The sequence below is a fragment of the Populus alba genome, chromosome 3 (genome assembly GCF_005239225.2).
Source record: "Populus alba chromosome 3, ASM523922v2, whole genome shotgun sequence".
NCBI lineage: Eukaryota > Viridiplantae > Streptophyta > Magnoliopsida > Malpighiales > Salicaceae > Populus > Populus alba.
In genome coordinates this window covers 9,293,286-9,308,557 of record NC_133286.1, presented here as the reverse complement: position 1 = coordinate 9,308,557, position 15,272 = coordinate 9,293,286, and the positions used below count along the sequence as shown (strand labels likewise).

The 15,272-nt window shown below is 31.1% G+C and overlaps 1 protein-coding gene across 1 annotated transcript; it reads right to left on the bottom strand.

Annotated features, from left to right (window-relative positions):
• Positions 1–9,932: 9,932 nt before the first annotated feature.
• LOC118038090 (proline-rich receptor-like protein kinase PERK15) lies at positions 9,933–15,049 on the bottom strand. The gene is made up of 8 exons (XM_035044388.2): positions 14,560–15,049; positions 13,747–14,262; positions 12,975–13,061; positions 12,818–12,888; positions 11,914–11,990; positions 11,591–11,738; positions 10,953–11,111; positions 9,933–10,613 (listed from the first exon to the last, which is right to left on the bottom strand). The coding sequence occupies exons 1-8, from the start codon at positions 14,885–14,887 to the stop codon at positions 10,278–10,280; spliced, it is 1,722 nt and encodes a 573-aa protein (XP_034900279.1). The 5' UTR covers positions 14,888–15,049; the 3' UTR covers positions 9,933–10,277.
• Positions 15,050–15,272: the final 223 nt, after the last annotated feature.

The window sequence follows — 15,272 nt, the reverse complement described above, 5'->3', positions numbered from 1 at the left end:
GAGAAATAAAACAGGGGAATTATTTTTTATCTTTTATTATATATAAATATTGATTTTTAGATTTAAAATTATATTTTTTACTCATTGTTAAAAAACATGTTAATAATATCCATATATTGATTTTTTTGAGTTGAAAAAAAATTATTTAACATGTAGCTAAGCGAGTTGAATAAACACATGAATATTTTTTTTTTTTGTATTTATTGAGATAGATTATTCTTTATTTAATTAATTAAAAATACTTGGATAGATTTTTTGATTTATAATTAGAATTTTTGTTATAAAAATATGCATTTAAAAAGTTTGAATATTTATTTTTTCTAAAAATACTTATCCAGCTCACAAGAAACACAAATTAAATAACTAGTAAGTTTATAAAATGTCTTAAGAAAAAGATTTAATCTCAAAGTAAAGTCATCCAATAATATAAAAAAAATTGTCATTACAAAAATATGTTAATTAAAAACGTAAATTTTTATTGAATGAAGAAAGTAATATAACTGAATATTTTCCCAAAATTAAAAAAAATGACGTAACTGAATGTTTTCTTATTCCAATATTTTGTTTTTTTTATTAGTCACAATTAGTGGTTGTTTGTTTACGCGGTAGCTTCTGCTTTTAAAGTTAACCGTGTAAACCAAGCGTTTGGTAAGATAAGAAAAACTGTTTTTTATTTGGTGGGTCCCATAATTTTTTCCATCAAACCATGGTTTTGCAAAAGCAGCTGGGAGCTGCTTCTCTTTATTTATCTGTGCACTATTCGTAACAGTATCTATTGCAGGTGATGACAGGTGAATTAAAATTCACCTTGACACTGTTCACTCAAGAAGTAAATAGTGCCCAGGTGAATTATAATTCACCTGTAATGCGAGAAGAATTTTTTTTCACTGTTCACATGAGCATAATTCTTTAGACAGCGTTCGACCCGGTAAAAAAATTTTAATTTTTTTAAAATTATGTTTTACTCAAAAAAATAATATTTAATATTATTTAATAACACTACATAAATTAAAAGAATATCGCATGATGACGTAGTATTTGTGGAATTTGATCACAATTCTAATTTTGTTTCTGAAGATATTTTACCTGATTTTGTTGCACGCTCAAAAAAAACCATGGAACCTATAATCCTTATCGGATGAATTTTGTACGTAATGGAATTATAAATAGTTTAATGGAATAATAAATAATATTTTATATAAAATATTATTTATTTCATGATGTAATAGGAGTAATTAATTCTACAATATTTAAATTTAAAATCATCAATATTAATATATATTTTTTAAAATTATTTTATAACCTTAATTTCAAAAAAAAATTTAACCAAACACATTAAACTACTTTTTCTTCAACTTTAATTTCAACCACAGTTTTAACCAAACACCTATTTTTTCAAACCAACCTTAACTAAAAGTACTTTTTATAAAACAACTTTTTTCAAACCACAACCACAACAGCTACCGCAATATCAAACACACTCTTAATACAATGCAAAGGAGCTTCGTCGACCCAAAACACTCGAAACGGAATCCAAGGCATGCTGAGCAAAGGGACGCGGTCAGGTCGATCAAAACCAACATCAATCCAAGGTGTCCGATCACAAAGTGGCAAAGCCAAAAAATTTTAAATGAGAGAATAAATTATTAACAAATATTATATTATATAAACATGTATTAGAAATCAATTCAAACATATATGGAAAATCATAATGTGAAGATTGACAAGGACCTTTTTGTAGATAAGCTCTTCGGATTGCATCCCTATAATTTATATGGTATTCATAAATTGGTCTTTTTGAGCCAGGGTCAACAAGGAAAGTGTCAGGGTTGATTTCAATATGACTTTTCTTTGAACTTAATTGAGTTACATGACTTGAAGCTTTGATTGACTCTTCATCCTCAATAGATTTACGCTTGAAATATTTGTCTAGTAACATGTTAATTTAATATGAACTTGTTGAATTTTTTTATCATTAGTGTCTACATAATAATTAACACAACTACACAATAATTCACTGTCAAACAAAAATCAGTTGAGTTACACAATAATTCTAAATTTTTCATATAAAATTAAAAGTAAAATACATATCAATTCATCAAAATCAAAACCTATTTCAATTCATATCTATATGCATATAATAATAAGTATGTTTATTAAATTATACTTAATCATTTCTAGACATTTAATTAAGAAACAATGCCTAGTGTATGTGTAAGAGGAACAATGCTTGAAAAACATGCTTTCTACTTGATATTTTACTTACAAACAAATCATGTGAAAATATTAAATTTCAATAAACTATTCTGTCATTGCAAGAGTTATCAAGAATAGTGATTTTGCATGAATATTAATTTATTTCTTTATAATAAGAAAAGAAACATTTAATTGATTAAATTAGCAGATTTAGATATTTATTTTGAATATATTTATAACAAAACCCCTAAATTATCATAAATCCTAATATTTTTAATAACCAATTATAAAAGAATTAAACTAAAATTAGACAATAAAATAAATAGAAAAGATAAAAAAAAATTACCTAAAATATAAAGCAAAAGAAAAAAAATTAATCGATGAGAAATTTGCATTCAAGAGACAAGAGGCAAGAACGGCAGCTGAAAAAAAAACCCTTTTGTTTTGTTAAACAGGAGAAACAAAGGGAAAAAAGGGAAAAGTTGGGGAGCTGTAACTATATATATATATATAAAAGTCAAGTCAGTCAACAATAATAAAAGTTAAAAACTTTCCTTACCTGTAGGTTGTAGCAATACTTCACTCTCACTAATATATTAATATTTTTTAAAAAAAAAAATAAGGGGGCAATTGCCCCCTTTTGACTTATTGTGGCTCCGCCACTGCTATCGCATATATGACTCCGATCAGGTCTTCTCACCCAACTTGACTCGTATTAAGATTAAATTAAAATTAAATCCAAAATTCAAAAAGAAAAATTAAAGGGGTGGGAAATGTATTTTAGTAGTGAATAGAAAACTGGAATAGTTTTCCACAATTTTTTTTTTCTAAGATAATTTTTTATAAAATAAAATTTGATCAAATTTGAAGATTAGACAAATTTTTAGCATTTTTTTTTATAGCACCAGTGATTGAATTGAGCTGGAATTCAATTCTTTTTTTATTATTATTTAATTTTTTTTAATTTTATTATTTGAGGAAAATTTTTAGTGCATGGTTGATGCTTGGGTTCATAAAATAAGATTCAATTTTATTGATTTATACCAACTAAGGCTCGAGGATTAAATTTAAAACTAAAACAAAAGCAAAGACGAAACTACACAGACAGAAGGGAATGTTTGGCGTGTGCAACACACGTGCCAACATAGGAGAGTCATCATGTTGTGGAGACGTGTCGATCTCCTACGGCCTTAAATAAGATCTTTCGTGATTTTTTTTTGAAATGTCATGGCAAGTTCTTCAATTTACAGACACATGTGGTAAGGTAAAGGCGACTGTTTTCCTCTCTTTCTCCTTTTTCTTTCTTTCTCCTCACCTCGGTTTTCATGTCGAGCTTTATAAATTTTCTCTTATTTTGATTTTGGTCTTTATTTTTTCTATTTATTTTATTTTATTTTTATAGGTCTTTTTTTTTTCAATTTCATCCTTCAATGTTGAGTAGGTTAGGGATTATCCTTCATAATTTTTTTTATTTTCTTTCTATAGGGTAATCCCGGTGTCATGATCCGAGTAACAGGTTTGAAAGTTTAGCTCGAGTTAATTCTGATCATTTTTTTAGATCCTATTTTTAAAATCATTTTTTTTTAATTTTAGCCTTCAATATTTAGTTTGTTGAGAATTGATTTTTTTTTTTTTTTTCTTCTATGAAGTTATTTTAACCTCATGACTCAGGTCATTAATTAGGTTTTTTTCATTGTTTTTATTTTTTATTTATTTTAATTTTTTCATTTAACAATGAGTTTATTGAGAATCTAGCTTCATGATTTTATTTTTTTTGCTTTTTATAGGGTAATTTTATTCTCATAACTTGAGTTGCAGATTTGGTTGGTTTACCCAGGTTGACTCAAGTTTTTTTTTTTATCCTTTTTTAAAATTGAATATTTTTGTTTTATCCTTCAATATTTGACTGATTAGAAATTAAGCTTTTTTTATTTTATTTTTATTTTTTTCTATGGGATTATTACGGTCTTATGACCCAAGTAATAGGTTTTGTAGGTTAATTAGAGTTGGCTCGAGTCGATCCAATATGTCTTTGTCTCAATATTTTAAAGAGGTGTTATCTAGTATGTATCGTATTTTTATTTCAATTTTTTTGCTAGAAAACATGTCAGCAATACCTTTATATTTTTTTACATTTTAAAAAAATAACCTAACTCATAGTATAACGTGAGCCAAGGATTTAGTTAATTAACAAAAACTAAATAGTGTGATAAAAATATTGTAGAAGCACTCACCCACATATTGATTATTGTGCATTTCATAAAATGCTTCTATTTGTTTTCTTTTGTTTTGAATTTTTTTTCCATTTCAATCATTAAATTGTTTTTTCAATTTAGCCTTTTTTGTGTTTGTTTTTAACAAGCAAGTTTTAGGAATTCAAGTAATCTCATACTAAGGTACCAAACACTTAAAAACATGAAGAACATACTGAATGCCACAAAATAACTTTGAAGCTGAGTTTTAATTAAATGAATAATGATTCATAATCATAATAAAAAAAAAAAATTTGCATGTCCAAATTAACCATAATGAAAGAAAGCAAAGCTTACTAATTCTAAATGCATGTGTTTAAAATGAGAAAAGGTTATCTTTGATAATCCTTTCACAATACTAAAAAAATATCATTCGCAATCCTCGCCCAAGCATGGTAAATTTCTCTTAAAAATTAACTCTAGCTAGGATCACACCTTATACCAAGAGCAAGTACGATGACTAGAAAGTCAATTCAACTATAAAGATACATAAAAATAATCATCAATATCAAAGGTGCCCAAATAAAACTAGAGGAACGGGGTATGAAGAAATTTAAAGAATTTAAAAAGTTTGAGTATGCCATATAAAAATAGTGAATATAATAATGGTTCTCAAAAGCAAATAATAAATAAAAAAAAAAAACAAGAAGTTCAGGCCCAACACTAAGGGCACGACAAACCATTTGGCAAAGTCAACACTAAAATCCAAGAATTCTTTGGGAAAAAAAAAAAGGTTTGGAAACGAGCAATAGTGATCCTTTATATTAAGATCCCTTAGCCAAATCCCATATATTTGCCTAATAAAACCCTTTTTAATCAAAAGTAGACAATCAAGATTGGTAAGTAATGTTTTCCCATACGAAACAAACTCTTCAAGAAACTTTGATTATGTCTTGCCTTATTGTTCATATAAGTAAAATAAATGCTTCAAATTCTTCTTTCCTTTGAAACTCTCAAAGTTAAAACCTGAACCCTTCTGACCAACGAGACTTGAAGCAGAAGGTCACTTCACATTTTCACTAATAGAAAAAAGCAAAAATTCTTAACCTTCATGAAACCCTGTTTATGGGATTCGCTTGAATTTTTCAAAAAAAAAATTGTTTTAAAATAACATTAAAATGAAATTCCAAAGATTTATTATATTGACAACCTTTTGTAAAAACCAAACACTCTTCTACATGACATCATCTTTGTGAAAATCAAAGTAAACAAAACAGGATAAAATACTTGGGGCATGATCAGACTAGGGACAACTCAAGAAACACAATAAGGTTGGCTCTATGATTCCTTTTCTAGGAAAACAGAGAATGAAAAGCAAAGCTGATGATCTTTGAGACAAAGATTTTCAAACAATGAAAACAGGTATGCTGATATCATTTGAGATCATCCCTTCCTAAAAGCCAAGATCACAAGTTATAACTCGGGTAAGCAAAATAAAAAGAAAGCCCATGAAAGATTGCTACGAGGTTTAAAGCTTTGAAATATCCTATTTTGTATAAGGTAATTCAGCCATATATAGTCCTTAATGGGAGAGAATTCTTATTATTCAAAAGAAAAAGTTTCCTAATACACCAAGGAAACTAATGGGTGGCAAATTTGTTTCATATGTTAGGAATGATTATTTAATGATTCTTCTAGTCTAGGAAGGGAACTAATTAATTCATCAACTAAGGAGGATATAATCATTATTTTTATACAAGTATAACAAGGAAACCAAGCTCTACAAGGAAAAGCCAGAGGGGGAAACAAAGTTTTTCAAGTCAGAATTGATTTTCCTAGTCTATTTGGAATTCCTAAAGTTGGAAACTCTTCATATGCATGCAAGGAAGGCTTATTCGGCTATAACACCTTATAAACTAAGAAAATCAGATTTATTATATTTTATTTTCTTTGTTAATTGTGGTAGCAACTCTAAACCTTTATTTTTATTTTTATTTTTATTTTAAGCTTGTTTAATTAAGAGTATGGGTCTGATTATAAGCAGGTCTTATACAAATACACAACCTGAGTCCGTTAGGGTTTAGAAGCTTAAAGGGTTAGACTTCTGAATAAACTTGTTTTTTGCTACAAACTTTGTTTTGTGTGTTGGTGAGATAGTCTTCCTTCCATAGTTCTCTAAATAACTGAAAATAACTTGTCGAATAACAACTGATTTCATGGCATCATCCTTATATTTCTTGTTCATAAATCAATATTTGTTGGATGGGGGTTCGTTTCCAATAGTGTTGGTGTCTAAATACGAGTTATTTTTGTTTCACACTCTTATCAAATTTGATTTACTTGACTTTTAGGGAATTGATGTATTTGTATGCTTAACCACATGATAAAGAGGTTTGTATCAATGAGGACAAAAATCTTTTAAGGATTTTACTATACTCAATTCATTTTTTTGGAATAAAAAAACCTTTTTATTTACATTTTCCAAAAAAGATATATATATCAACTTCTTGAGGACAAAACCTTCTTGAGGATTTTACCATCTTTTGGTTAATTTTTTGAAAACAAATCAAAACAATACTTTTATTTATACCTTAGTCTCAACTTCTTAAAGGCAAATTCATTTTATGGATTTTACTCTTCACAAATTGATTCTTTATATATATATATATAAAAAAAGGAATAAAACCTTTACTTAAACATTGTTTTAGAAGAAAACAAAACCACACTCTTTGAAGAAAAAAAATCAACTTCCTAATAATAGAACCTTTTTAAAGGATTATATCATCCCCAAACCGACAATGATCAATCAATATCACGCAAAGTAAACCGTATAATCACATAACAAACAAACCTATTCGCATGTAATAATGAATTCACGCATATCAATCAACCAAGCAAACCAGTATTCATCACAATTCACATTTAATTTAATTACATAATAAAAATTATTCAAGTTAAGTAAATATTTATTTGGGGATCGAGATTGACCTTTTAAAGCGATTGAAATCAACTTGAAGCTGCTAGAACGTTGATTGGTAGTGGTGACATGTGGGTTGTAGGCATTGATAGACAAGGTGGACTATGAAGCATCGTTGCACGCATCAACGAGGCGAGGAGGCACATGGGTAAGTTGGTCACGGGATTCTCTTCTTCTTCCTTCCTATATAGTCAGTGTAGTCCACTACCACTCCAATGAGAGATTATGAATGGGGAAATTTTGGGTTTTCTTGTTTCTTTCTTTTCTTCTCTTAGTTTGTGAGCTTGATGTTTTCTGCTACTTTTGGGCATGAGGAATGGTTTAACTAAAGAAGACTAAGGCAACGGCAATTTGATCTAATGTTAGCTATTGCTATTGTTGTGTCAACAATGGAAAGGAAAGAAAAATGACAAACTGATCAGGTAATTGTTAGTTTTTTGAGTAAAAATAATGAAGAATAAGAGCTTTTATTGTGGTTTGTGTCATTGTTGGTGGTGCTAGCTATTTGTGGAGGTTAGATTGTAATTGTAGTGGTTGATAAGATAGAGTTGGTGGCGTATTATAAAAGTTTGGGTGACATGACAAACCATAAGGGAAGGATTAGATAGGGGTTGAACTTTTCTTTTTTTTTTCTTTCTATATTTTCTTACTTTGGTTTTTTTCTTATTTTTTTCTTTAGTTTTTTTATCTCTAAATAATTTTTCCTTTGTGTGGTCTCGTCTTTTTTAGCAAGCTAAAGCATCCCTATTTATTTATAGTGTTAAATTTTATTAGGAAAAGAACCTAACAATTAATTTGAGGATTTCTTTTTTTTTTTCTTTAATAAAAATCTTAAAATTATGGTATTTTTTTCATTTTTAAAATGTATAGGATTTCTTTATTTCCTTTTTAATCATAGTGATTTTTCAATTATTCTCATTAAATTCAACTACCTGATCTTATTTTTGTTCTTTAATTAGAATCTTGAATACTTTTTTTTATTAAAATTATGGTTTTTTATTATTAAATCATGGAGAATCACTTCCTTTCTTCTTCTTTTTAACCATAATAAAATATTATCATTGAACTCAACTGCTATTTTTATTTTTTCTTCCCTTATGATAATCTCTACATTATGGAAAATAATCCCCTTTTATTATTTTTTTTATCTTCATTATATTATTTGATTTCTATAATTTTAGTCTTTCTTTTCTTCCTGGCCTGCCATCTTCCTTCCTCTCTCTTTTTTTTTTTTTAATCTTTCTGTTTTATTTTCTTATTTTATAAAAAGAAATCTTCACACAATAAAATAAACAAAAGTGCCAAAAGATTATAAAATGAAAGCAAATTAAATGAATTACATTAAAAAAAAATTGAAATTTTTTTATATTTTTAAATTACATTGAAAAATAGAAGGTTAAAATTGAATTATTACATTAATAATAATACCGTCATAATTGTTTTTATATATTTTTAAATTACATTGAAAAATAGAAGGTTAAAATTGAATTATTACATTAAAAATAATACCGTCATAATAATACAATAACACCATATTAGAAAAATATATTATATAAATAACAAAACTCAACGATATCATATAACAATATGAAAAAATAATAAATCAATCTAATTTATAACTATTTGAACCAAATAATCTCAAACACTAATCAATTCTTCCTGGTTGTAAGAATATTTTTGATAAAATTCAATCATTCTAAAAAATTCTTCCAAATTTATCAATCATCACAAATTCTTACCAAAATTTATCAACTACAAAAAAGAAAATACATAATTCACATAAGCCTTAATATAAAGAAAAATACAGAAATTAACAAAATTCATCGATTAACACATTTTCACAAATCCTATCAAAAATTTATCAATTCTAGTCATTTTGAGCAAAAATATATCAATTTAACAAAATTCATCAATTACTCTTTATTCTCCCAAAATTCAACAATCCTCGACAATCACATAAACCATAATTCATTTAATTTATATCTAATTAATGTAATTTATAACTAATTGATATGTATTGAATGGAACCCTAACATAACAAAACAAACCCTAACCCTAACATAATCACTAAATCACAACAAATTCTATAAAATTAAGAGAGATTGATAGAGTAAATTTTTTTTTTTAAAATGAGGTGGTGAAGGTGATAGTGGCAGTATATGAAAAGGAAAAGGGGTGACGGATTTGGAGTTGAAAGATGCATGGAGACATGCATGGGAAACTCACAAGAAAGAAGGGAAGGAGCGGTTCTGACGAGGGAGAAGGAAAAAAAACAGAAGGGAAAGGGAGTTATATAATTAATATCAATTGGTTCTGCTATTGGAAGCAAAACAAACAATAAAATTATAAAATTTTTGTTTATTTTTGTGCTAGTTTGTAAAATATGTTTTAAAAACAACTCCATGGTTCATCCATGCCAAATTGACAATAGCATTACATTACATGGACATGGAATCACTCCAATACCTTACAAGATCCACCTCCATGCCTGATACATGATAATCATACACAAAAAAACAAATAAAAAAAATAAAAGATAAAAAAAGAAAAAGAAAAAAGGAAGAGAATAAAACTCAATTAATTTGCTATCCCCTGCCATAAAAAATAAAAAAGGAGTATACAATAAGACTCTTAGATATTCTAAGCATATACAAGCACTGTAAAGGGGAAGGCAAATATAAAGAATACTAGTAGTTTAACCTTGCCTTGTCCAGATAAATGAACCCTACTGCAAAATTAATGTTAAATTTGATGTTGTACACAAGCGGTGAACAGTTCATGTGAAATTTGGACTTCTGTAATCTCATTCATCAACCTGACTTTTTCTGGACGTCCAGTAGTGTATACAACCGTGGAAAAGTGACTTGTCCACAGTAGGCATAACTTTGAAAATCAAGGAATGAAATCAACTGTTAAGACCTTTCCTGGGTATCTTTGATGTTCTTCTCCATTCTTTGTGAATCCATCTCCGGTGTAGTTTGTCGGCCTTCTGTGCTTGCGCTGAATGGCTTCTGATCAGACTCACTGGCGGATCCACTGCATTCTTGGCTGCTTGTACTTGCTGGTGGTTTCACTGTGCTACCATGCTCAACACTTTCTAGTGCTAACTTCCTGAATTTCTTCATGTCCTCCTCATGTTGCCGAGTGCTATAATCTGAGCTAGCAGAACCGTATACCATGCTAGAACCAGGAGTGATCCCCTCATTCAGTTCATCTAGAGGCATATTTCCTTCCAAAGCTCGAACTATCTGATTTGCACAAAAAATGCAGAAGGGTTACATGCCAGCATAGAGTGTAGTTCTAATATTTAAGATTCCAAACAATATTGGTTCTGGTCAAAGTCAAACCACCAATATCTCACATATATCAAAATTCCAACCAAAACTGGCAATTTGGAACACCAGATATCATCTAAAATATTGGTTATGAGTTTTAAATGCTTAAAAAACTAAGTAGGACATCAACTAGTTTATGAAGGATATCGGAGGACTAAGAGAAGCCATTAAACTTCGTATCAACATGGAATGAATAAAGCAAAGACACCTATTCAAGAGCAAAAGCAGTATACTTGGCACTTGCAGAATTACCTGGCTCATTCGCGGTCGAAACCGTGCTAAATGACGTACACAAGCAGCAGCACAACCAATCATTCGAACCATTTCATTAGAATCATAGTCCTGCAGATTTGGGTCGACAACAGCATCGTAGTTGCCATCTTCCAAAGCTTTTTTGAGCAAAGGCCTTGCCTGTTATTCATGAGAAAATGTTATTTTCACGGGGCAATCCATTTCCAATATTCCACCTATCATTAATTTTTTGGCTGTCTGTTCATGAGCTCATAGTTGAACTTCAGAATACCACTTAAAGAAAACATGAAAGCACAAAAGCATACAGTGCCTGAGATGATATCAACTGCCATTGCAGATAGAATTCAACTCAATCACCAGCAATCGGATACCTCTACCCACTAACATGGGCTATAACAATCTTTACACCAGTCACCACCACATACATCTGGTAATAAGCATTGGCATAAGTAAGAAACTACAGAACACCAAGAATTGGCTCAGCTATCAACAATTTTTAGTTTTTAAGGGGAAAAGGGGTGATCTGAATTGTCTCCTTAACATTGCCAAATTACCAACAGTCTTCTCACTCAATGATACAGCGATTGATTTGATAATTTTGCACTGTTATAAGCTAGTGCCAAGGAACAAATACTTACCCAGTCAACTATGCTATCATCAATGTAGGATTGAGTTCTATCAACAGGCCGACGCCCACTGATCAACTCTAGAAGCACAACACCGAAGGAATAGACATCTGACTTCTCTGTAAGCTTCCCAGAGGAGGCATACTCTGGGGCCATATAACTGCAGTTAGAGCGGTGCATTTAGAAATTGTTCAAGAAATTTCCACTGCAAACAGAACGCGGGAGGGGGGGGGGGATCCCAAGCCATCTACTCTTTTTAATCTTAATTTATTCCAAAACTCGATTACATTACACAAACTTAATTATGCACCAGTGATATCACAAACTTATCTTACCCAAAAGTCCCCATCACACGAGTTGAGACGTGAGTCTCCGTATCTAAAGAATATCTGGCAAGTCCAAAATCAGCAACCTGAAACAAAAAAATAATAATAAATAAATAAAATATCCAAGTATACTCATCATGTTATATATTTTAACATCAAATGAACATAATAGAATAAATAGGGTTAACCTATATAGTTTTACACGGCGATCTGTAACAATGGCCACATGATTTCACAGACATTAGTAAAACATACAATTTTTAGTATTTTAAGTCATGGTTCAACCTTGAGACAAATGGAGAAAGAATAAATTGATAGTTAGTATGTGATTTTTTAAGAATCGCAGCTTTGTATTCTAGATGTTTAAGGTGTTTAGGAATTTATTCCAAAAGTTCAATACCATAGTATATTTCAAGTTATATTTAGTATCTAGCAGGTTTTCCTGTAATATAGCCTTTCTACTCCTGTTGGGTGTAGATTTTTCTATGTATGAGTCTTCTATTCCTATAAGGTTGGTTTCTATAAATAAGAACCATATCTACATTATGAATATTGATTGATGAAATAAACTGAGTTTTTAAACAATGGTTCTCTTGGGTTTTGTGTTGCTTTCACACATCGATTGCATAACTACCATAATGACTTCATTTTTCACTGCTAATACTCCATTTTAAGGAAATTTGCATGTTCAAAAACTTTTAAGAAAGACATATCCACATAGCCTTTGAAGTCTAGAGTAACACTATACTTCTTTCAATTGTCAGTGTAGGGAAAGGAGACGAGTTAAGATTATGTTCATGGATGTTTGAGATTTAACTTCAAAAGTCAATTTGGTGGACACTGTAAAAATACCAAGTTCATCAAAAGATGATCAAGAATCATTACAGAAACATTTTAAATGTTACAAACCCACCTTTGCTTCGAAGCTCTGATCAATAAGAATATTGGCAGCCTTGATATCTCGATGTATGATTTTAGGCTGGCCTGAAAATATAAGAGATGGGAACTCAGAGACAAACAATTAGACATGCAAAACAGACAACCTAATGTAGCAAACAAAATATACTCACAGTCTTCATGCAGATATGTCAGTCCTTTAGCTGAGCCAACTGCGATTCTCATTCTTGTTGACCAGCTCATGGTGGGATTCCCATTTCCTGATATGTAAGATATGTATGGTTAGACGATGGAGCCTTATCTTACAGCCACACAGAACATAATTTCATATCAATTTGCAGAATACTATGATTCTCAATGCAATGCCATGAATAATGCTAGAGACTCTTAACACCTTTACTAAATTTAATTTTGTAACCGATGTGGCGGTTTATGACAGGTGCTATATTAATTATTTAATTCAATGTTTGTAAGTTTGACGTAAATGTGCTAAAGACTACATTACCTGGTTTAGCAAACTGTTCTCCATGGTAAGTGGCAATTAATTAGTGAACACCTGCTTGTAGAATGGCCCGTATCCTTAAATGAGTAATTATACAAAATTTTAACACAATCACGTGCGCCAATTACTTTTTTTTCCGAATCATTTATCATTTTAGGATTTACACTTTACCACTAACCAATCAACACATCAGTTTGTATTAAAATTTAACATGAAAAGTTTGGTTGTAAATCATTTTCCATGCTAACATTACTCTTGTACAGTATATTTTGACCTTCTATTAAGGCCAATGCAGGGTTGATTCCAATAAATGATGAAGAATCACATGCATACACAGATCTGAGTTTTAAGTGAACTAAGAAAATAAGCATTAGAACGGCAGATGGATAATCAAGGATAATTTGGACCTTGATTTTTTTTTTTTTTTTTTGAAAGGGACTCACCATGCAAATGAAATTCCAAGGTGTAGTTGGGTACAAACTCGTAAACAAGCATTCTTTGGGATCCAGTAATGCAGTACCCAACCAATGAAACAAGATGTCGGTGATGTACGCGGCTAATAATCTCAATCTCAGCCTGAAATTCACGCTCTCCCTGTCCGCTCCCAGATTTAAGCTGCTTAATTGCAACCACTGTACCATTTGCAAGGATTCCCTTATGAACGTAACCAAAACCACCTTGACCAAGGAGGTTGGCATTGGAGAAATTATCAGTCGCCATGGCTAGTTCTTCATAAGTAAAAGTAGCCTGTGAATATCCCAGAGAAATTCCAGAAGTATGTGATTTAACTTGTTTATCAGAGCCCATGCTGCTGCTTGTAGAAGGCTGTTCAGCATTAATACCAAGCATCGGTTGCAGTTGGTAATTCTGCGGAGCTCCTTGGGGAATAGTGGGCTTCGGCCACATCATAATTTTATTGTCCGCAGCAGGAGCCATATTGGTCTGCCAATGGCCATCATCTGGAGACATTGGAACAGCTTAGAAACATCAAGGAAAGTAATTGGCAAGAGTGGCTTGAATAGTAAGATGAACAGTAGCTTCACAAATCACAAAGAGCAGATACTAGATTCACAGAAGAACAAGCATGATGAGTCTACATGTAAGAGCAAATCCAAACAAAACCATAAACGAAATTCTACAAAGCAATCAATTAAATGCGGACAGCGAATAGGACAAGAAACGAAGCAAATTAAGCATAAAAACACAAATGCACATAATTTTATATTCTACGCAATTCAAAGTCAAAAAAGGCAAACCTTTGCTAGCCACTTGTGAAGGTTGACCACCGAGCAATAATCTCTGCGCTTCCTTCCTCTTCTTCCTCCGGTACACATAAACAGAAATACCCACACCTGCCAGCACTCCTAATATTACTCCTACTATCAACGCCGCAAGTACCGGCGTAGACGGGGCTGTCGGTCCCGATGATCCTGCTAGCGATGCCGGTGGAGATGGCACTAGAGAACCAATCGAGTTCGTCGGAGGCGGTGCCTGAGAAACCGTTGTGTTAGTTGTGTCAGGCGGAGGCGGCGGAGAGGTGGAATTGTTGGGGACAGGAGAAACTCCTGGAGCCGGAGACGACATCCCCGGCGATGTTTCTGGTGAGTGGTTCTTTGTAGTTAAAGCGAGCGTGTGTGTGTGTCTGTGTGTGTGTGTGTGTGTGTGTGAGAGAGAGAGAGAGAGAGAGAGAACAGCCTAAAATTTTCTTTCTTTTGTGAACATGGGTTGCTGAACAAGCGAAGAAGAAGACCTGAGTGGTGGATCCCACTGAATTATAGACTGGACTGTGGCAACGGCGTCGTTTTGTGGATTTTTTTCCGCAGACAAGAACTTCGCTCGCTAATTACTTGTCTTTGTGGCGTTTATTTATTTTTAACTTTTTAGGGCAAATTATTTATTGGTCCCGATACTCGCTGTAATAACTAATGTGTCTTCGGATACGTCATGTTAGAATAAATATTTAAAAATA